Source organism: Ursus arctos, unplaced genomic scaffold, assembly GCF_023065955.2.
Source record: "Ursus arctos isolate Adak ecotype North America unplaced genomic scaffold, UrsArc2.0 scaffold_20, whole genome shotgun sequence".
NCBI classification, from domain to species: Eukaryota; Metazoa; Chordata; class Mammalia; order Carnivora; family Ursidae; genus Ursus; species Ursus arctos.
Genome location: NW_026622875.1, coordinates 31,189,383 through 31,212,943, shown reverse-complemented (window position 1 = coordinate 31,212,943; position 23,561 = coordinate 31,189,383). Strand labels below are relative to the sequence as shown.

The window sequence follows — 23,561 nt, the reverse complement described above, 5'->3', positions numbered from 1 at the left end:
CTGCCTTCGGCCCAGAGCGTGATCCCGAAGTCCTGGGATCGAGCCCCGCATCGGGCTCCCTGCTCCGCTGGGAGCCTGCTTCTTCCTCTCCCAGTCCCCCTGCTTGTGTTCCCTCTCTCGCTGGCTGTCTCTCTCACTGTCAAATAAATAAAAATCTTAAAAAAAAAAAAAAAAGAAAGAAATGCACAGTCACCTTCTTTAGGGAGGCAGCCCCTTCTGGCTCCAATAGTCTGTGAATCCACCTGCTGTCTGTCTTTGATGTGTCAGTGAGAGAGATCTCATCTTTTACAGGGAGCCAAAGGATTTTCTGGAAGTAAGGTACCGTAGTGTCTTCTCAGTCCAATTCGATTTCCCGACGGGATTAGTTTCCCAGTAAGCATGTGGCAGAGCCCTCCTCTGACCTGATTGCACTCCCTGTTGTCCCTCAGGGAGAACAAGGAGAGGATGGGATTGACGGACTGGATGGGGAAGAGGTAAGCCATCTTTCAGGTACCATAACGTGGTCATGAGGTTGATGTATTTCTCTTTAAATGGGAATTTTGTTTTCCTTGACTTCTTTTAGGGCTTTCATGGACCTTCTGGGGAAAAGGGAGAAAAAGGTGATCCAGGATCTCAGGTAACACTTTCAATACGTCAAAGAAGGAGAATTTGGTAACAGAGACAGTCTTAACTGCTGCGTGCCGGTGCTTAGTCGGGAAAAAAATTGACAGCTGACTTACCACGAAATGAAGTTCTGTTACTGCTGAGTAGATGCTACTTTCCTGTTTGGGAGTTTTCAAGAACTCCAGCGAGAAGCAATCAAGGCATGCAAGGTTCTTCTATGGGCATGTTCCTCAGAAGTCTGAAAATGAATGTTTTTTTTCCTGTCAGTGGCTTCCATGTTCTCTTTATTGCATCAGAAGAAAAAAAACTAACATAAAAGGCAAGAGAAAAATACAGAATTACTTTGGTGACCTTGCTGAGTGAATCACAGTGAAACATTTTTTATCTTAAATTCATTTCAATACTTACTAATATATGCCTACTTGGTTCCAAGCAGCTCTGTTTTTATGTTCTGATCCATTTATTTATCCAATATTTTTGAATACCTGGCATGTGCCAAGCACTGAGTTATGTGCTGAAGATTCAGAGATGAACCACACTGTCCTTGTCCTCAAGGATCCCCGGCCATAGAAAGTCAAATATATAAATAGCTAATGACAGTGCAGAATGTGATTGAGGCCATGTTGTGGGCAACTGCATGAGAGCCCAGAGAAGGGCACCTAACTCAGCAGGGTAGGGAGAGAGTCCAGGAAGTCTTCCTGGAGGAAATGATCCCAGAGCTGAAGATGATAGGCATTAGCAAGACATGGAGGAAGGGCATTCCAGACAGAGGGAACAACATAAGCAAAGACATGGAGGCTTGGGGGCACTGCAAGTGGAGCATTACAGTACAGGGAGGGGGAGGGGAGGTCCTAGAGGTGGTGGGAAGAGATTGGGAAGGCACTCGTGGGCCATGTGGAGGAATTAGGCTTTTAACCATTAGGCAATCGGGAGTCTTTGAAAGATTTTAAGTACGGAGACCATAATTGAATTTGCATGTCAGAACTATTACTTGGCAGTGGTGTGGAGGGTGTGCCAGAGATGACATAGATACAAGGCAAAGATGAGAGGCTCTGGAACAGTCACGGTGAGAGGTGATGAGGCCTTCAAGTAAGGCAATGTCAACGAGAACAGACACAAGACATACTAAGGACGCAGCAGGGCCCGGGCTGGAATGAGCAGCTAGGGTGCGGGATTTAAGAAAGTACTCATTCTCGGAGGCATGCAAAGTGTGAGTGTCTCCCTAAAGTTTGCACCCTACGTGACTTGCTTCTCTCACCCTGGTTCTGGCTCCAGGACGTAAGATCTCTAGATCTAGGTGACCAGAGAAGCAGGAAATGAGGAGTCAGTCTAAATGCCTTCAAGGACCCCGGTTTGGACAAGCTGAGCTGGGAACACTTGAGTTTGAGGTGACAAGTAGAATATTCCTGTGAAGATTTCCAGTGGCCAATTTAATTATAAACATCAGAAGTTGCTAGACTGGCTGCAATGTCCAATATAATACTTACTACCAATATATGACAATTTAAATTCAAATAGTGAATGTGAAAAATCCTGCTCTTCAGTTGTCCTAGTCACATCTCCACTTATGGCTGGGGGCTACCATATTAGACAAAGCAAATAGAGAGGATTTCTATTACTGCAGAAAGTTCTGTCGGATGACACTATGCTAGATCATGAGAGTTTTCCCATTGCTCAGCCTCACTATAGATAATCCTGACCATAGGCTTAAAACTGCGCTGAGTCCTGCTTGAGAAGTCTGAGGAAACTGGCTGGGAGAGAGAAATGTGGATCATTTTGTCTGATTGATTTTCTTGCCTCCAAAACACACACTTGACATTTTAATACCATTATAAAACCCTCATACAAGCTAACTCAGAAGCTCATTTTCTTTTTTTTCAGGGAAGCCCAGGTTCCAGAGGCCCCCCAGGGGGTTATGGGGAGAAGGGCTTCCCAGGAGATCCTGTAAGTTACTTGGGTCTAGTTGGCTCTGAACTGTGTAGTTCCTCCGAGTTCCTCTTTCCTTTCCCTTGTATCTTCCGCTAACCTGTAGGCAAAGTCTTGTCTTGGGAGTCGGGGTAGTAGGTGTTAACTGAGACTTAACTGCTTGGGTAGAAATCTGTGTGCATCTGATCTTGGCTGATTATATTGGAAATTTGGAGCTGAGAACTAAGGTTCCATCATAATCATCTTTAGTGTTACTTTGAGACTTTCAAGTTCCTTTTGGGGAGAAATTTCCATAATTTTGCTTATTGGGCTTCTAATCTTACAGATTTCCTATTTGCAGATATGATTAAAAAGGAATCTTATTGCATCTCTAAGAGAATAGCATAAGCATGTTTGGACTAGTGCATCAGTGAAGCTGCCAACACAGAGAAGAGAAAATCATCATGGCTTCAGCAGGCAGTCTTTAGCAAGCACTCTTATCACTTCCTTTGTCACCAAACCCTCTTCAAACTTGGGGAAATATTTTCATTTTTTTCAAAAATCTATGGATTTCAAATATGGAGAATTTTCTCTCACCCTTCCTCACTTAACCCAAATTAACTTACTACTTGAATATTGTACATGGTATTTAAAAAAAAAAAAGCTAATATTTCTTGGTTCTAAAATACTTTTTAAATCTTCCTCTAGGGTAATCCAGGACAAAACAGTAACATCAAAGGACAAAAGGGCTCCAAAGGAGAACAAGGAAGACAAGTAATTGGATCTATTTTACATACAGAGAATCTATAGATCTATTTACATATGTATGAATGACTAATTCTGGTAGGGAGCTGAGACTTTTTAAAGTCTAAATTAATTACTTAGTGAAATATGTAACCCTATAATTGAATAACACCGCTAAGTTCACATTTAGAAGAGCCTTATTTCCTGAAAACAAGACACATCTGTAGTAGGTTACACTTCCATGGGTAAGATTATTAAGTTTCCAGCAGGTGATATACGGGGAAACTGATAGTTAGCGGTGCATGTTGCTATACCATTTCCTCTTTAGTAGACACAGACCCAACAGTGTTGATATGCAGAAAGATTCTAGCATGACACATTAGTTCTGCTGGTTTAATAGTGCATGAGGTTTTTATGTTGATGTAGTTACTCAGAATCTTGTGCCTTACGATCTTGGGGAAACAATTCTATTTCTAGGGTAGAACTGGACAGAAAGGGACACCAGGCAATCCTAATTCCAGAGGAAATAGGGTGAGTATTTCCATGAACATTTATTTTCCCTCCTTATCACCTGAAGGTGCCACAGAGGCATTCACAATATTTGCCCCTGCAGAGCTGGCGGGTCCAAAGCTGATACATTGGTACTATTGTCGCTGGGGCCAGCTGATGCTGTGAGGGGCTATCATGTGCATTTATAGGGTGTTTCAGAGCACCCCTGCTCTCTACCCACTAGATGTCACTAGCTCACTCCCCCCAAGTTGCGACAGACAAAAATGTCTGCACATGTTGCCAAATGTCTGGAATGAGGGTAGTTGGGGCGGGGGCGGGGGGGGGGGAATCACTCCTTGTTGAGAACCTCTGTGACTGTCTCCTTTCCTCGTTCCACCTTCCAGAGCTTTTGAATATCTTTGGAGAGAGTCAGTGCCTTTAACATGAAAGCCCTCCTCCAGTAGCTTAGCGTCTTCGAGCTTCTGTAAGAATATGAATTGGGTAAACATACTCTCTTTCTCTTCAAATGTTGCCAATGGGAAAGAAGAGTCACAGATAAATTCTTCATGAATGAACCGAAACACTGGTGACTAGGGCCAAGCCTGTGGCAACCTTGAGACCCTAGGGCTACAACTTTATAGCATCGCATGTGATATCAAGCCTAAAGCAGGAATATTGGATTTCCCCTTCTTTTTAAGGAACAACCAGAAATCACTTTTCTTTTTGTGGACTACTGAAGTGAAAGGTGACATTTCCAACATGTTAGATACCCTTTGATCAGACACCTGGGTGGCTCAGTCAGATAAGCGTCTGCCTTCAGCTCAGGTGGTGATCTTGGGGTCCTGGGATCAAGCCCGGGGTCAGGTTCGATGCTCCGAGGTGAGCTTGCTTCTCCCTCTGCCTCTGCCCCCCGCCCCCCGTCTCTCATGAATAAATAAATAAAATCTTTAAAAAAAGAAACCCTTTTATCATGCACTCAGAATGGAGATTATAAAAAGACAATAATGTACAGCACCCTAGATTTATTTGGCCCTGAGCTTTGTTCAAGAGGGAACTGAAAATACTTGGCTTCCTTTTCTATTACAGACTTGGAGTCTTCTCATCACTTTGAAGGCTGTGGCTGATTGCCTTTCTCTCTGGAATAGATAGTGGAGAAATGTGTTTTAATTCCTCTTGCCTTTGTTTATCTTGAATCATAGTTCTTAACGGATAAGATCGATGGTCAGATGGCTTAGGCTTCCTGGGGCTTCTGGTAAAAATTCTCTGGGACTTTGCCCTCTTCTCCACACAAGAGAATTAAAATTAACCGGAGGGAGCAGGAGAGCAGCAAGACACACTACATGCAATAAATTTGAAAGACAAATACATCTTTGTGTTGGTTTAAGAGAAAATACTCTTAGTTTGAGAGAACTTTAGAACTGTCACCATCAATCAAGCACTTTTTGAAAAGAGATGCTGGGGGTGGGGGATTACTACAGCCTCCCTCGCCCATCTTCACCCACGTCCCTGCCCAGCTCCTACCTTTGTAACCGCTTTTCTCCTGAATTGAACAAGGCAACGTGAATATAAAACAGCATCAAGCTTTTCTACCTCTTGCCCCACTCTCCAGCGAAAGCCAGAATTCTCTATGAGGGTCAGAGGATTTTAAGTAGATAGACAAATTCCACGAACACAAGCAAACGGGTAAGACACTGCCTCCTCGGAGACAGAATTCCAACTTCTGCAAGTTAACTGTACCAGCTGTTGCCTGAACAGTGGGTTGATGTGCTGAGAGCCAGAGGACTTGAAATGACATTCCAGGCCCCTTGTTTTCGGCCTGCCACACACAGATGCTTGTAAATAACAGCACGTACACTTCTATAGCGTCGATTTTGTGCCAGGTCCTGATCAGATCACTTCCAAATATTAAATCCTCATAACAAACCTACTAGGTAGATACTGTTATTATATCCATTTTGCAGATGAGAATAATCAAGGACCCTTGGGCAACTTGCAGGTAGCAAGTGGCAGAACTGGGTTTTGAACCCAGACTGTCTCACTCCAGAGTCTGGAATCCTAACCTCCTGGCTAAGGCTTATTGCACAATTACTCTGTGCCACACAGGTTTTAAAGGGCAGTGTCGAGGTCAAGAGTGCCTGACTTCTAAAGACACATCCCTAACCATTGTGCAGTATTGTCTGATGTGGAATAAATGCTCTTTTACCTTTTTTAATGGAATTAGGACATCACAGGGTAACAGTGGTCTCAACTTCTGTTTGCTCTTTCTTCTCTGCTTTCATATGTCAAGAGCTCTGTTAGTCACATCAAGGTACTAAGAGCTGACAACGTACAATGGGTAACTTCTCCCAAAGGGCATTTGCATTTTGAAAGGAAAGTCCCTGAATAGGGGGGTGGGGGGCAGAACCCCAGTGGAGGAATTCCAATCATTAGCCAACCTGGTAGAGATGATACTTGGTCAGGTAGTTCATTAGAAGAAACTCCAGAAGGTAGGCAGTTGAAAGAAAACCGATTCTCAAATAATTTCCATGGCTACCTTTCTGAATGCATGAATAGAATTTTTAAATTTTTTTGTTATTATTTTTACTGTTTTATTTTTTAATTTAAATTCAATTAGCCAACATATAGTACATCATTAGTTTCAGATGTAGTGTTCAATAATTCATAGAATTTTTTTTAAAGTCTTTAGGAGGGCACATGATGTAAGGAGCTCTGGGTGTTATATAAGACTGATGAATCACTGACCTTGACCTCTGAAACTAATAATACATTATATGTTAATTACTTGAATTTAAATAAAAATAAAAAGTAAAGTCTTGTACCTAAAGTATTCATAGTTGTTTATCACAATACAAAGTAAATTGATGGTCGAGATAGTCCACAGCTCGCTCAAAGGGGCAGGGGTGAGGGGGAGTGTGAGGGTACAGATTTTATTGTTGCTGTTTGGGGGAAAGAAGTTAGGAGCTGGGGTCTGAATCATCTGCGTTGATCACTCTCTGGGAAGGACAGGGTGTGGTAGAGCAGCCACTAGGGGGAGAGCCTGAGCCGGCAACAAGGAAATCACCTGTGGTTAAGCGCAGACAGATTTCTGGCTTCAGGGATCAGCCCGCCTCTCAGATGAGCATGGCAGTCCCATTGGACCACCACATAGTTAAGCAGACCCCATCAGCCATTTCCTTCTTGTAGAATTCCATGGAAACAAAGCTCAGTGGGTCCATGTGAAGCACTGAATCTAACAATTTTTACTCTCCCCTAAGATACATTCAGGGCCTAGGATAGAGAGACGGACAGGACACAGCTTATTCTCACGTAGGAAGCCTCTGATTAGCAGACAGTACTTTGTGGGATTTGCTGAAGAAGGAAAGACGGAAGATAGGTTCTCGAGAATGATTTGATTCTCCAGACAGCCTCCCGAATAATTGTCAGAGGCTGTTAGACTGGAGCTGACTCTGTAATGACTTTCAGATTGGCTTTCAATCAATCCCCCAAATGTTAGTGTATAATGAAGTGCCCAGTGTGAAAACTTGTCTTTGGAAAGTGCCTCGGGGAAGCCATTTCTGTGAGCTACTCATTACTTATGTCTGTCAGGGAATGAAACAGGCTGGTTTGCCTCTAAATGACCCTTCATCTGGATACATACACAACACTAACACTTTGCCTTTTCTGTTCCAGGGAAGGGAAGGCCAAAGGGGACCCCCAGGTGCCTCGGTAAGTACCCCTTAATTCCTGCCCTCCATGGTAGATGGTTCCAAGGAGAGTCCTCATATGCAGATGGCCCTGGGAACAAATGAGCATTCGATGAGGATGTGCAGAGCACTAGACATGGCCCCACCAATGGGGGGAAACACAAGAGTCCATCAGTTCGGCTGCCAGGAACTGGACAGGGCTGACTGAAGGCAGAACCCCTTCACAGACACCTCCTAGACTAGATGACCTGTTGTCCATTTGCCTGCTTTTCACATGCACTGGGAATCAACTGCAGGAGAGTGAACTTCTCTACTAGAGTCAGAAACCGTCTTGTGCTCATCTTTTAGTATGGAAATGAATAAAATTCTAGGCCAAGTAAGGGGTGAGCCAAGATTCAGTCAAAATAGTACCCATGTACTATATATTATAGTACTAGATAGTATAAAGAGAGAATCTGTGTAGAGAAAGTGTTAACACTGAAAACTCATTCATCAGGGGGAGCCGGGAAATCGTGGACCTGAAGGTACCCAGGGAGCCGACGGATTACAAGGCCCACAGGTGTGTTGAAGACTTTCATAAATATTGATAAATAATGCTGAGTTATCCTAATGGGAAGTCAGTGGGTAGTTCTATATAAAAATAAATAACTGAGAAATGTTTAATCTGCTCCCGCCTTCCTCCATGGACCATGTTTCTAGAATTCTATATTTCCCACTGTGGGAGAATGATTTGGCTCCGTCAAGCCTGCTCCTATTTTGAATAGAGGAAACGGATGCTCTTGTGCTCACCACTATTTTATCAGCTTGTTAGTAATAATGAATTATCAAGACCTTACTATTATATTAGTAATTAATATCAGGATCAACAAATTGGTTTTCCTTAACTGAAGCCCTGCACACAGATCCCATGAAGGAAAGTTAGGAATTGGAAACTGTTCTTTAACGCGTCTAAAGCTAATTCACAGCGGGTGAGTGTGCTTTTGGAATATTACTGATAGGGCTTTACATGAGCCATTTTTTCTTGGTCATATCAGTACTGATAAGAGCATTGAAGTCAGGACGTCACTGTCTCTCCTTCATGTTGGAAAGATGCTGGGGTCATCCCTAGATAATGGCTTCGTAACACATGAATATTTAGTTACCTTATGGAGCCCACTTTAAGCCAGAACTTGTCTGGAAGGTGTGCATAGACCCAAGACCTTCTCAAGAGTTCATTTTTCTTTTAGGAAGTTTCCGATGATTCACACTAAGGTAGAATTTGGTATTCTCTTGAGGGTTCCGGGGTCCCTGAACCAAGCCACCAGCTAGCAAATCCTTTAGATTGAGTAACCATGGGATCTGTCTAGATCTATCCCCAGGCTTTGTAGGAAGAGGGGTGACATTACCTCAGCCACTCCAGGGTCCCTTTGATACTTAGGGAGTGTACCAAGGCTAGTGCGGCGGGTGCAACCGCCATTCGCACTGGGCAGCTGGGGCCACGTTATAGCTGGCGCTTTGGTAGTGGGAAACTTGAGCAGCGCTTCTAGTTGTTTCTTCTGTGTGAGAGATCTGTACGTGTATTGTATGGTAAATAAAGTATGCATCCGTGTATTTGATGGTAAACATAGTAGAAAATATGCTTAAACTCCTCTGCTAAAATGTCTTTTTGTGCGAACTTGAAACCACTTTGCTCTCTCTTTTACGCATTGACGAGGAGCACTCTGGCCCAGGTAACCTGCCCCAACAAAAGAATCCATCTGACTGTTGCTTATGTCTGACTTCCTTCTTCTAAGGGTTTTATTTCTCCCTTTGATTTCTCCCTGTCTGAGGGGGATGAAGGTCGTAGACCCAGGCAGGGATTCCTTGATAAGATCTGTACCACAGAGTCTGGGCCTCCCCTCCATTCCTATTGAAGGATATGCTTAACCTCAGAGTTAAAAGGCTACTTGAAGGGTTGGAATAGTGTTTTTCTGTGGATGTGTTTCCAAGGTACATTTTCGTTGCTTCATTGTCCTATGTTTCTTTTGTTACCACAAAAGGGGTTAAATGGAATTCCCGGCAGGAAAGGAGAGAAGGGAGGCGAAGGGCATAAAGGACCTCAGGTGAGTGACTCAGGAACCTTAGAGTCAGCAGTCTCCCGGGACACCATTTCTTCTTACCTCAAACACATCTTCCCATATAGTTTATTTCCTATGATCTACATATGGGGTATTTTATTTTTCAATTAACTTGGGACAGACTTGGGGCAGAAAACTGGGGACAGGTTTTTAGCACAGCTCCGATTCCTTGCACATCTCTTAAGTCCTCCTCTCTCTCCTTCACTGGGGTTTTACTGGAAAGGGGCAGACCCATCCCATCAGCCTGAAGAAGCCATTTGGAAGAATACAAATCCTGCTGACTTGTGGGCATTTCGAAACCCGATACACTGTCCTGGTTTTCTGACTTTTAAAAATCTATCTGTGCCACGTATATCTCCATTGGTGGTAGATATTTGAAATTGACTCTACAAAGATCCCTCGTTACCCAAATTGATCTGATTCCTCAGGTCAGCTTTGAATTCACCCTCTGAATCTATTTGGTCCCTGAGTTTCTGACAGTGAGTAATAAGAGTTGGGATGGCGAGGGATTCCTATGAAAAATGTTCTGAATCTGTTCAGTTCTTCAGCTCTGGCAGCAGGAGCTCGGAAGGCAAGGAATATGCGCGTTTGCCCCGTTATTGTCCTAACATGTTTGTGGAAGACACTTGCCCATTCGCAGATTGGGACTGAAACACATTCTGCTCTGGATATGCGCATGGTACAGTGCACGCAAATGGCAACATTTCGTTCTCACAGAATCAGTACAACAAATCTGCTGCATTTAGAACTAACATTTGTCACGTCAAGGGCACCTTTTCTATTTCTCACTAAGGCCCCACACGGACCAGGGGATCCCTGCAGATGAGGATGATACCCCGAGGGCCCGCTTGGCATGCAGATGTCTCTCTGCCCTGGGTGGCTGGGTCTCTTGTTAAGGAGGCAGCAAGGAGCTGTTGGAAATGACATGAAGAAAAGCAAAACTAATCTAATGGGTTTTCTAAGAATTGCTACAGGGCCAACATATGTGTCTTACAATTTCATTCAGGGCTCTTCTGGGCCAGTGGGAGCTAAAGGGAACGTTGGAAGTCCTGGGCCTTCAGGGAAAAAAGTAAGTGGTATCTCTTTAAGATGTCAAATATGGAGAAAAAAGTACCTCCCTTCTTTTCTTGATTTCCATGTTAATTCCTCACATGATCCAGGCACCATCAACCACCCACCAGCTTTCTGCTGATACATTCTTTTCCTCCCATTGAGCAAAGAATTTCTAACTGCTTATCTCATCCCTGAAACTGCCCCATTTCACTAAGAGAGACACAGTGATCTCACACACTGTGAAACAACTCTGAAAAATCTCTTCACCTTCCCGATGTCCTGAATGCATGAGGGTGCATGATGGCAGAGTCCGGCAGGGGGGTGTGGGGTGTCCAGACTCAAATCTGTTTGTGCCCACAGTTCTCTAATTCACCCTACTGTCTCTGAAGTGGCTCTGTTGGTGACTGTCTGACCGCAGACTATTGGCCCATTCAGAATCCCACTCCCCTGCTTCAGACCTTTCAGGGGCTCCCTGCTCTGGGGCCAGCTTCGTGGGCCTGGCTCAGAAGGGCCCCATGTTTGGTTTAATGCCCTGCTGTCACCATCTTGGAAGTCTCAGTATTTTAGAATGGGGCCTATGCTTTTCTTGTGCTCTGAGCCCCATAAATTATGCAGCTGGTCTTATTTTCCCTGTGGCTCTTAGGAATATCTCCAAACTTTAAAGTAGCTTAGAAGGCCCTCTGACCCTGTTTAGTTCTGAGGCTTCAGAGCTCTTCTCCCTCCTGCACACCTGCCCCAGGCTTCTTACCAATGCCTTCCCTCTACCCAGATCATCCTCATTCCTCCTGCCATCCTTCTTGTGGCTCACATAACTCAGCCTTCAAGCCTCAGCGCCCCTGCTCCTTTCCTTCAGGCAGCCTGCCTCCCTAGCCCCACCAAACCCAGTTTAGATTCCCCTCTCCTTCACTGCCATAGCCCCCTGAGTTGATAATTGCCTGTCTAATTGCCTCTCTTTCCAACCAGACTATTTTTGGTGAGGCCAGGACCACATCTATCTTGTTCAACAGTTTATTTTCCAGGACAGTAGATACTTGTTGGATGGGCAAACACATCGGCCAGTGAATCAACTTTCCCTGGAGTAGATTTTCCACTTTGCCTTCTCCTTCAGTCCTTCCCTCACATGGGGAAAGCAGTGCTTGTGCCCAGCCTTGGGCTGTGCTGCTGTTTTCTGCTCATCTTCGGGAAGATCATTACTGGTTTCCTACACCCCATCTCCTTGCTGGGGTTCAATGCTGAGCATTGAACCCTCACTGAGAGGCTTGAGTCTCCCCATCTCAACTTCCTATGGTGGGAGCCAAGTTTGATTTTACTGATCTGAAGCTCTTCTTGTCTCACTCACTAGGGAGAACCTGGAATTCTTGGAGATCCAGGGCCAATGGGACAAGCTGGACAGAGAGGAAGACAGGTATGCCATTTTAGGACCCGTACCTTTCCACTGCTCCAAGGGCTCAGTTCTGTGGTAAAGAGAAAGGGACTGATGCCATCAGCCTAAGTGGCTGGGGTATTGAAAGGTATTTTAGGACCTCCTAGGAAGGTTCAGGGACATACTCCCACCCCCGTAGCTCTCATTCTATAGCTAGTCTGTCTGTTCAAGCAAGGGGAAACAGCCAGAGGAAAAGGGGGCATGCAGAGAGGATAATGGATAAGTTACAGCAGGACATTTCAATATTTCCACAACCAGTATGGCCGTATAGACAGATGGCAGTTGAAAAATAGCACTACCCATTTCTCTCCCTGTCTTGCAGAACTCTAGGGCAAAATAAGAAGAGGGGGGTAGAGCCAAGAAATAAGCCATCTGTTCTAGTGGTTCTGGCCATACCAGCGTCTCTGTCCATGGAGCAGTCAATATAGGAAACATGTTTTCATTTCTTTTCAAAAATAATGTTTATTATAAATGTTATGTGTAGATACTATAGAAAATTTACCAAGCATAAAAGATGGGAAATAGGGAAGAAAAACTACCCATAATCTCACTATTTTGAAATATATATTATTAACATCCTGGAGATAAAATAAATTACTCAATTTTCCTCTCTTACCAGTGTATCATGAGCATATTTCCATGTCATTATATTTACCCCTAAATTATTTTTAATAGCTTCAAAATATTCTGCTGAACGTATACACCTTAGTTCATTTGACCAATCTCTTGTTATTGAATACCTGACTTTTTTTCAATTTTTTACTGTCATAAACAGAACAGCAATGAACATTCTTGTATCTAACTAAATTTTTAGACAAAACCATAATTTCTATGTAGAAATTTCTAGAAGTAGCATAACTGGTTCAATGAATATACATTTATTTGAGTAAGGCTTTGAACTCTTTTGCAAAGTGCCCTCAGGAATATTCAAATGATATATGCACCCGTGTGTTACGCAGGAGAATGCACGCTTCAGGCCATCCACACCCACAGTGGGATTTATCACTTTCTTTTTTGATCCTTACCAATTTTATTAACAAAAAATAGCATCTCATTACTGTTTCAGATTGCATTTCCTTGTTTACAAGTGAGGAGGACATTTTTCCATATGTCTATCAGCCGTTAGCAATTCTTTGGGGAAATTCTTCGGCCATGTCCTTTGAATCAGCTCCTAATATTCCAGACAAGTAACAGCCACTGACTCCCTTGGTCCTGACTGACCATCCCTCTGCCTCCAGCAGTGTTTGCAGAGCAGAGCTGGCCAAAGTACCAGGGCACATAGCAGGAAGTGAGGAAAACCCAGCAATGTGCCTGTCCCCAGAGTTCAAGGTCACTGATAAGACCCCCTCCACCTGGAAGTCCCCAGTGCTTCTCTCCTGCTACGAGTATAGATTGCAATTACGTTTCACTTTTGAGAAATTAAAATGAACTGGTGTGTTCACAGGGAGATTACGGCATCCCAGGCTATGGTCCTATGGGACGAAAAGGAATAAAGGTAAATATGAAAAGCAATTATTTCTTTAATTGGCAAAACAAACCTAAATAATATAAGAAGAAACGATCATACTGCAGAAGTGGTCAGTTGGTTTATTTATGTTCTCTGCTGCAAATTGTAGGGCCCAAGAGGATTCCCTGGAGATATGGGGCAAAAGGTACTGTGCACATGACCTTGTTTTGAAATTACCATGATCCTGATTTTCTATTTGAGAATTAAGGTTAAAGAAAAAAAGCAAAAAAAGAAGGGTAATTGTTTTGCCAGGGCTTCATGAATAAAGGACCATACTTAACTACTATGAATCTTTAAATTGGAAAAGACTGTCCTGTCCTTTGTTGCCTGATATCCCTGCTCTTGAAACTCTACCTCTAGACATCCTCTCAGGTCTAGTCCTTCTGTCTTCTTGATCTCTCTACCTCAGGAATCTCATTCCAAACTCTTGGCTTCTGCTCTTGGTGTTTGTTTTCATTGCGGCCTTCACTTCCCCTCACCTGGAAGGTGACAACATTCTCCTCGTGGTCTCCATTTCCTCCTCCCTTCTTTGGTTAGTCCCAAACACCACTGTCACTTGGTGTCTTCCACAGCGTAACCTACTCATGTTCCTCTCCTGAGCAAACAGTTTCCAGAATTCCTCATTACCTCCCAAATTGAAATCCACCTCTGAGCTCCACCACCAGCCATACCTTCCATTTCAGTCCGAGCATTTCCTGTTATGTCTGTTCTTGTACACTGGAATTCTGGGATAAGATTTCTTTCTTTCTTTCTTTCTTTTTTTTTTTTTAAGTGTCCTGTCCAGAATAGTGTCTTCCAATAGTTGGTGCTCAAATTAAAATACAAAATATGGATTCCAAAAAATTGAATGTCCAAGCAAATCAAATCAACTACAGGGAAACAGCCAATTTTTGAATCCTCTTGAAAGTGCTTTTAATGGATAAACTACCAGAAGAGATTCTTTCCTTAGCTAGAGAAGGGTGCAAGAGGAAACTATATAAATAACTATTAGGACAAGAGTTCTCCTTGTAGGGACGCCTGGGTGGCACAGCGGTTAAGCGCCTGCCTTCGGCTCAGGGCGTGATCCTGGCGTTATGGGATCGAGCCCCACATCAGGCTCCTCTGCTGCGAGCCTGCTTCTTCCTCTCCCACTCCCCCTGCTTGCGTTCCCTCTCTCGCTGGCTGTCTCTATCTCTGTCAAATAAATAAATAAAATCTTAAAAAAAAAAAAGAGTTCTCCTTGTAGAAGACCAATTTCCTAATTTACTGATAAAGGGAGAAAATTAGCATATTTCAGTTTAGGGATAAATGTGAAATTAGTTTTTTGATCAATAGGTGCTAAAATTCATTTCCTACCAAGGTCAGAGTAAATTGTTTTTTTTTTACCTTCAGCTTTTTCAGAAATGATTCATGAATTTAGGAAGTAATTAATTATTTAGTATTTTCTGTAGTTAATACTCCATATGTTTTCCCTGATTTTCAAGCATTTTTTCCTTTAGATATTTTAAATAACTGATTGGGTAGCCATTGCCTTGTTATTTATGCATAAATATTTGTATTCTTAGAAAATTGAAAATAGTTTGGGAAATATTTAAGTGTATCAATGACTTAGTTCCAAGCAACAGGAGAAGGTGACATTTAATGTTTAATATATAGTGTAGTTATAAGATCAGTTAGGTTTTAGATTAGAGAGAATTATTTGTATTCTTTCATAGCAAATATTTTAATATATTGATTTCTTATATCTGAATCTTTAGGGTGCTGTTGGTGATCCTGGAATTCCTGGGGGTCCTGGACCCAAAGGATTTAGGGGATTAACAGTAAGTGGCCTATAATTCCAGAAATAATAAATGTTTCTTTGGAAGACTCTGCCTTTTATGTTGTAGTAATAAATGTGGAATATTGATCTAACACAAGGGCATCTGAAGTGCCACTCCCGGGCTGTGTGACCTTCATCACACCTTTTCAGGGTCTCTATTTCTAAAACATGACTCTTGAACTTGACACCAAAGATTACTTTCAGCTCTAAAATTCTATGGTTCCATGAATCTGAACTATTTTAAAGATTTATAGATTGATAACTGGCTGTTCCAAGAAATGTCAGTGCCTTTCAGTATTTTCTAAGGCACATATTAAAGCCCAGAATATTAACCCTGAGTGGAAATGCAGCTGACATCTTCCCACTCTGTCCCTGAGAGTTTTCTGACAATTCCACTACCCATAACCAAGGTCATCTAGGGCATTCATTTTAAGGAAGGCTGTTAAGATCTTCTAATTAGGCAAGTGTAGAGTAAAATGTTATAGTTTTTTAAAAACAAAACGCTGAGACAAGCATCTTTTCATTTTGAAGTGTGAGTGTAATATCAGTGGTCATTATCAGCATGAAAGAGATGCAATTCAACAGATAGTTTCCATCTGGCTGGATAAATTTCATTAGCCTCCGTATCCATCACCTTGAAGTATGGGAATGACACAGTCACCCATGTCCTCTTATGTATGTGGAGAATTATTTTTTGTATTTGATCCTTTGCAGATGGGAGGTTTTTAATTAGATCTCTGTGTGCCCTAGTATATTTGCTTTTTTCTTTTTCTCTTTCTTTCTTTCTTTTTAGCACCAATCCTAGTTTATGACTAATTTAGATTCAAATGCACAGCCAGTGCCAGAGCAAAGTATGTCACTAAATGGAGAGGCTAAGAGGAAAATGGAGGTTTTCCAATGTTTAAGAATGGCTATTTATATTATAAGTAAGGAATTTACTTGACTTGAATTAATAGTTGCTTTCTCTAAAAACATTTTGGCGGGGGTGGGGGGGCGCCTGAGTGGCTCAGTAGGCTAAGTGTCTGACTCTTGATTTTAGCTCAGGTCATGATCTCAGGTCATGGGTTCAAGCACCACATCGGGCTTGTGCTCAGCCTGGAGTCTGCTTGAGAGTCTCTCTCTTCCTCTCATTCTGCCCCTCTCCTCACTCACGCGCTCTATAAATAAATAAATAAAATGTTTAAAAAATTTTTTTAAATTATAAAGTCTCATTAAAACTGAGGTAGGTTCCATGGATAGACTGTGTAGAAACTAAAGCATGTTCCTATCTGCAGCGCACTGTAGGCCTGAAAGGTGAAGAGGGACCGCCAGGACCCCCAGGCCCTCCTGGACGGAGAGTAAGTATACCATTAGAACCAAGTAGCCTGTACTAGTTTCTAGGATGTTCCCTGGAAGGGGCACAGATTTTAAAGTCAGAGCGCTGGGTTCAAGTCCAAACTCTGCTTCTTGTTGGCTGTGCCCTTGGGTTGGTCACCTGCTCTCTCAGTTTACTTCTAAAATGGAGACAACATATCCTATCCTACCACCGCAAAAGGTAGCAGTGAGGACCAGATTCTCAAATGTGAACACTCCTTGTGAATGATAAAGTTCAGTGCAAATATTAGCTGTTACTATTATTTTTTTACTAAAGTTTAAAAATAGGAATGGGAATGCGTAAGCTTCGTAAAGGTGGCCTGTCCAAGTTCCAGCATGCAAGACAAGTTGATAGTTTCCTAAATCACTGTTGTTGCCTTCCCATCTTCAAAATATGGACTCCAGATAGATTTGGAAATATAACAGCAGCTTCCCACTATGCTTCCACTGCAAGAGAAATGCCACCTCTGGAAGCATTCCCAGGCAGAGTCAGGCACGTCTCCCAGTGATGAAACATCCATATCTCTATTTTAGTGCCTCTCCTGTTATCATAATGATTTATTTACTCATCTCTCTCTCCTGATGAGCATAGTCAGGTAAGAACCACAAGTTGCCAGCCCCTGGGTTTGTGTAGGAGGCGCAGGAAGCATTATGTACAGAGTGGAAAAACAGCTTATCTCGTTCTGTGCACTCTGTTTTGTGACTACCTGGAGGAGTTCTTTAACTTGGGACCTCATAGAGAAAACAAAAGCATGGATGTTTTGTGGATGAAAATACAATGAGAGTCAACTGGCTGTAAAGGATACTCTAATACATCTTTTTTTTTTTTCCTTTCACGTTAAGGAACTGGTGAATATGTAGACCCTCGGTGAGACTCTAGTCTCCGAGTCATACTGATCTGGTCTGGATTTGTCTCCTTTCTAGATTCTGGAGCTCTTATATGGGGGTCCCAGGTCTTCCCAGCCTTGTGCTTGGCCCTGCTGGTCCACTGGAACATGGTGTCACTGTCCCAGGCTTGCTGGTCTACCAGAACATGGCTTCTCTGTCTTGGGCCTGCTGGTCTGCTAGAATCAGATCAGCTTCTTTGTCTTTGGCTCTCAGTCCTCAGCCTCAGAACTTGCTCGAAGTTCTTCTCTAACTTGGTCCTTTAGGACAGACACTCTGGAGCTCTGATCCTCTGTAAGATGTGGGCTGCCTGCTCTTATTACTAGCCAGAAACTGTTCCTCTCTCCATTTAAATGGCTGTGCATTCTTTCCTGTCTTGTGCCATAACCTACAAAACGAAGGATGAGACTCTGCATCTCTTAGTGAGATATGTAATTTCCTGATTCTGGTCAGGAAGAACCCAGTGGATAGAATTATGGATGCCACAACATTTCTGGATAACACCAGCAGCACACAATGGGCCACCTCAGCATTCAGCAGACATTTAACTGTTTATTGGGGGGATGAATGGATGGATGGATGGATGGATGGATGGATGGATGGATAGATGGAATGATAGATGGATGGACAGATGACCCAGTTGTCATTTACAATAGAGGTTCTTACACTGACATCCCTGGTTGAGCTTCTGAGCCCAGTGAAATTGTATGAGTGTGAACCTGCAATAGAATTTTCTGGATTCAGTTTACTAGTATTCACCAGTTGCTCAAAGAGACCTATGTGTGTTGAACATGTTAAGAACCGCTGCCAAGAAGAAGCCTGATCCTGATAAAAGGCAGTAATAAGGGGAAAAAAGAAAAGTTCAAGCTGTGAAAAAAGCATTGCCTTTTTTTTTTTAAGGAAGCTTCTTGATTCGTTTCAGCCAATTATGCATACTCCTTGGTTAATAACTCTCGGCCTTTATGAGCTTACTCTTTTGTGTAATGCTCTTCTTTTGTGTGATGCCCATTTTGCTACGTAATTATCTCTGGTTCTTTCACATATGTAGAGCTCGTATGCTACCACCTTCATTTTAAACTTCTTGGTTAGTAATACTTCTGTACCTCTGAATTCTCAATAAATTCCTCTCCTTGTGGCATGCTTTGGGAAGCCTGCTGTTTACATTTCAAGTTTTCTCATGAGAAGTACCTTCTAAGTGTTATATCCTTGGTACGAACATCTTTAAGAAATACTTTTGTTTCTTTATTTCTCACCTAGAAAAGTGGTTCAGTTCACTCTGGGCAGACATTAGCTTTAACTGATCTAACACTGAAACAAAGAAGTTTACACCATTGATTTAAGTGGGGAAATAGCATTATAATATACCAGCTCAGAATACTTTAACTGCTCTCTGCCAGCTGTGCTTTTAAGAATGAAGGTTTTTTTTCTTTACTCTTGTTTTGTCACTAAAGACTCCAGTTTACATCCCAATAACTTGCTCTGGTTTTGTTTTCCTAGGGCATGAAAGGCATGGCGGGGAAACCTGTATATTCCGTACGTATCTCCTTATTCACAAATGGAAACCTAACCAATCCACTGACAAATCAATATGGCCACTCAGAGGTCACTGTGCTCACGTTTCTGTTCTCTTTCTCTTTTTTTATTTACAGCAATGTGATCTGATCCAGTTCATGCGGGACCATAGTCGTGAGTATCTGTGCGTCATGGAACAAGAGGGTCAGTGGGTTGGCGAGGGCACTTAGGAGGAGTGTGGTGTGGGTATGTGGAATCAGTAAGCTGAATCCAGTGGTGACGTGTGTCCTCTGCAACAGGGTTGTCCTGAGTACTTGCTGTACAAACCACTCACATCAAAGGCGGGAGGGAAAGGGGTATAAGTAAAAGACCCAAGAAGTATAGGGGAGAAAATATGCTTCTGGGAAACAACTGGAAACCAACTCAAAAGGTGTTTGAATTAGCTCACACAAATACAACAATTTTGTACAAGGGTCTGCAAGGGCCTGGTGTTAAAGGGATGAGCCTGGAGACTTGGGTTTAGTCAGTTAGTTACTTAGTCAATGACGTCTTCTTGGGTGGGGTGCTTGAATGCATTTATGGGGGAGTGATGGGGAGCAGCAACATGATAGTTTCAGCAGAGGAATAAAGCAGGAGTCAACAAATTGAGAAATTGTCTTTGGTTAGGAGGAAGGGGAAATGAGGTAGAAGAAGTCCAGTATCGCATTTCTGAAAATTTATCCCAAGGAAATAAAGCAAAAGAAAGAAAAAATTATAGGCAAATATGCTTATTGAAATATTATTCATTAGCACAAAATGAATATACCTTTAGACTATTTCCACTTAGAGAATAATTAGATTATGGTGCATCATCTTCTGATCAAATACTAAGCAGATATTGGGTTTTTTTGAAGACTCAATCATAGTATGAATAATATTGTCATTAAAAAGCAGAAAATTAAATTGGATCCTTATTATTTTTACATATAGGTAAATATTTACACAGAAACAAGTTCTAGAAGCAAAAGTAGAAAAATGTAACAACTTACTTTGTTAGAGTGGTAGAATTTTAAGTGATCTGTCTTTTTTCATGCTTCCATTGTGACTTATAATGATGCCTATACAATCACAGTCAGAAGAATATAAGATGGGAAAATTGGAGAGACTTTACGGTAGGAGACTGGATAAAGATGTAGTCGTTGCAAGTGTGGGGCAACGAAAGAACAAAAAGAAAAACAAGTTTGAAATAAGTATAAAGCCAGACCGGGAGAGGCTTAGTACCTTTGTGGATGAGAGAGCAGGAGGAATTGTGAAGAGAAATCACTTGCTGGGAAAATAGGATGACATTAAACATTTTAGAGGTAAGGGGATGTCGTGTGGGTCCTAAATTAAATGATCTATAGGCAGCTAAATAAATAGACTGCCATAAAGGTGAGGGTCAAGAGAGGAGATTGTGATGTTGAAGTCATTCACATGCTTGTGGTCCTTGAGGCCGCAGGGATGGGTGAGGTCCTAAAGATGTGAAACTGCAGAGAAAGAAACAGAAACCCAAGGGATGAATCCAGGAAGACATCTTAGCAAAAAGAGTGGGACCAAAGGACAGCAAATGGCATTGCAGAGATGGGGAAGTCCTGCAAATGTGGGTAGCTTGAAAAGAAGCAAGAAAAGGCCAAAGGACAGAAGATTCAAAGGGAGAGGACCTGAGCGAAAGGCGTTGCTTGAGAATTGAAAGCCTTTCCAGCACCCAAGGAAGCGAGAACCAGGGTCTGGGGTCCTGGGGCAATAGAGGGAGAACCCTTGTAGGGGAGGAGAATTCTTCTCAGGAAATCAATAGATATCTTCCCAAGGAAGAACGAAGGAGAAGGAAGCGGTGGGGGGAGGTAAGTACTAGTCTGTGGAGGGTTAGGGATTTGAAGACAGTTTTCCAACACTGAATGAAAGGAGTTAGCCAGGAAATTAGGGGGTCAGGGGAGTGTGGGTTCTATAACCAGGTATGGTGCTGATTGAGGAGCTTGGAACTCCAGAATGCAGAACCGAGATGGGATTTGGGTGACAGGTCTTTAGAGCTAATTCAGAGAGCCTCGCTTTATAGGTGACATCATGAAGGCCCTGTGGGGTTGGACTTCTGGTCTACCACGTTTGCTCTTCAGTCCTGCAGCACCCCAGTCCTGCAACACTGGGGTGAGGCTCGGATCCTGAGCTGGTGATGGGGTCCCCAACCCCCAGAATAAAATAAAAGCTCTAAGGGGCTGAGGGGAATGAAGAGTGGGGGGGGTGGTTGCATTAAGAGTTAATGGGACAGTTAGGTAGTCAGGGCCAGGGTCCCCAACAAGAAAACAAGGAGCTGGGACAGCTAAGATGAAACCACACCAGCATCCTATTTTATAGCTTAGACAAGACCACAGTAGCATCCTGTCTAGCAGGCTCTGAAGAAGTGACTTTTGCAAGACATCCTAAAACAAAACAGTTAATCACGAAACATAGGTCACTATCACAAGGTGAGGCAGTGAGTCTCCAGATGTCGGCCCCAAAGACCATCAACACGTGAGCAATAACCCGATAGGTAGATGGGTGCATGATCAAAGCCCCGACTGGCCCACCTTAGCAACCAATCCACCAGTTGCAAATAAAAGAGGAGGGCCCAAATGATTAGAATTTTGGAGGGAGGGGCATAAGTAAAGACGATTTTTAGGACAAATAAACACACTAAAGGAGATCAAGTAGTTTTCCCAAAGTCAAGCAGCTTTGCCACACTCAAACCCAGACAGGTACATCCATTTCCAGAGCCTGTGTTTCTAGCCTCACAGATGGGTTGGAGGTGAACAAATGGAGGTTCTCAGTCAGAGAAAAAGGGATCTGTTGCAGGCCTTGAGATGCAGAGGAGGCCGTGGGTTCTGAGTCCTGTCTGCTGGCAGTTAGCATCTCAGCAGCCACAGGATGGAGACAGTCAAAAGGTGTTAATAGGGGTGACGTGAGAGCACATGAGCTATGGGACAGCAGGGTGGAGGTTAGGCTGTTGCCAGTGCTAGTAAAATCTTTTATTATATTGGAGTGACTCACTTGCTTTTTAAGAATTGAGAAACATGAGCAAGGAAATTGTCATGCCAGTGCTTTCTAAAGATTTACCAACATCTCCTTCTGATTGGTCCCCTGCTTATAGAGTAAATCACTTAGAAAAACCAGATGCTTTTTGCTCAGGAGAAACCCTTGGAGGCTTTTCCTCCTCTCCCTAGATATGGAGATCACTCAAACCCAGGAGCTGTATTTTTCAGCAGAGGCCAAGTTTATTTGGAAATCCCCACATTTCTGCAGGAAAAAGAGAGGTTCCCAAGGCGTTCATCTGGGAGGAAAATAAGCCCCCTCATATTTTAGCCTTGCCTTGCTGAATGACTCTCAAGGCTACAAAAAGAGAGACAAGACAAATTGAAGTTGAGCTATGTTGCCTTTTAATCAGAGGCTCATCTATTCTGCTTCTAAGATAAGTGGTCAGTGTTTCAGATTTCAACCAAGATTGTGCTGAAGTCTGCTGGCCATGGCTCACAAGGAGAGAAGGTCAGGAAGGTTCACCCATTAATAAAATTCTGTGTACGTATTCCTCAGGCCTCCAACCTTGCATCCTGTAATTTAGGAATTAGCTTCATTTGCAAGTAGAGTCAAATAAAATATTAAGGTTTGCTGAAATTTTGTTCTGGGGGATTATTTTTAGTCTGTGTGCCAAAAATGTAACAGACTCTTCTCTCTCTCTCTCTTTTATAGCTTGTTGGAAAGGTGAGTATTCTCACCGTACTGTGCTTCTTGCTGAAGTAATTAGCTACATTGTGACAAGACCCATTTGAAAGAAACTCTCAGCCCTGTGGGAAAAAGGACTTCTTCTTTCTATGAAGACACTTCTATCTTATGATTATGCCTATAGTTGTCAATGTCATTTTCCTACCTGATTGTAAGATGGTGACACCCAGTCCCGAGCCCCTTCACACTATTGTGCTTTCTAGGTCCTGTTCACAATTTCGTTTCTTCACGGAGTAGGCCTGCATTGCTGGGGAATTCAGGGACAGGGCTCTGAATGACCACATTGTCTTGCTCTGTTGCTGACCCTGTGGACACTGGCTTCTTGGACGCGTGATGTTTCCTTTCCTGTCTCTGACCCACACGCACATCTTTCGTTTCACCGAGCGCTCACCTTTCATACACCTGGCCTTGCTGTGGGTGGTCTTCCTGGGGCCTGGACCACAGTGGGAGTCGCATGGCACCTTAGATCCCTTGGACTCCATTGCTACTGAAGCTGTTATGTCAATGTCAAGAGCTCCTGGACTTCCAGAAGCCTGCTGATGTAGACGCATAGAGACTTATCCCGAAAGTTTGAGCTTATCCCAAAATTTGGCATCATTAACTTTAATTATGAAAAACAAACAAACAAAAAACCTTACACATGTATGTGCCCAATAAAGCTTCATGGATTTGAATTAAATTTATCAGTTACCCTGCTTGGCACTAGGAAAAGGAGAAAATAAAAATAAATAGAAACTGGTTC

General features: G+C 42.8%; 1 protein-coding gene across 5 annotated transcripts in view; it reads left to right on the top strand.

The window, feature by feature from the left end:
- COL6A5 (collagen type VI alpha 5 chain) overlaps positions 1–23,561 on the top strand; it is a 130,548-nt gene that overhangs the window by 71,914 nt on the left and 35,073 nt on the right. For all 5 annotated transcript variants that reach the window (XM_057316005.1, XM_057316004.1, XM_057316007.1 and 2 more), the window contains exons 15-32: positions 292–318; positions 429–473; positions 563–616; positions 2,485–2,547; positions 3,217–3,282; positions 3,730–3,783; positions 7,411–7,446; positions 7,921–7,983; positions 9,443–9,505; positions 10,527–10,589; positions 11,916–11,978; positions 13,441–13,491; positions 13,613–13,648; positions 15,240–15,302; positions 16,576–16,638; positions 19,037–19,072; positions 19,189–19,225; positions 22,787–22,798. In XM_057316005.1, the coding sequence (XP_057171988.1) occupies positions 292–318; positions 429–473; positions 563–616; positions 2,485–2,547; positions 3,217–3,282; positions 3,730–3,783; positions 7,411–7,446; positions 7,921–7,983; positions 9,443–9,505; positions 10,527–10,589; positions 11,916–11,978; positions 13,441–13,491; positions 13,613–13,648; positions 15,240–15,302; positions 16,576–16,638; positions 19,037–19,072; positions 19,189–19,225; positions 22,787–22,798 (895 nt within the window). The remainder of the gene's footprint in view (positions 1–291; positions 319–428; positions 474–562; positions 617–2,484; positions 2,548–3,216; positions 3,283–3,729; positions 3,784–7,410; positions 7,447–7,920; positions 7,984–9,442; positions 9,506–10,526; positions 10,590–11,915; positions 11,979–13,440; positions 13,492–13,612; positions 13,649–15,239; positions 15,303–16,575; positions 16,639–19,036; positions 19,073–19,188; positions 19,226–22,786; positions 22,799–23,561) is intronic.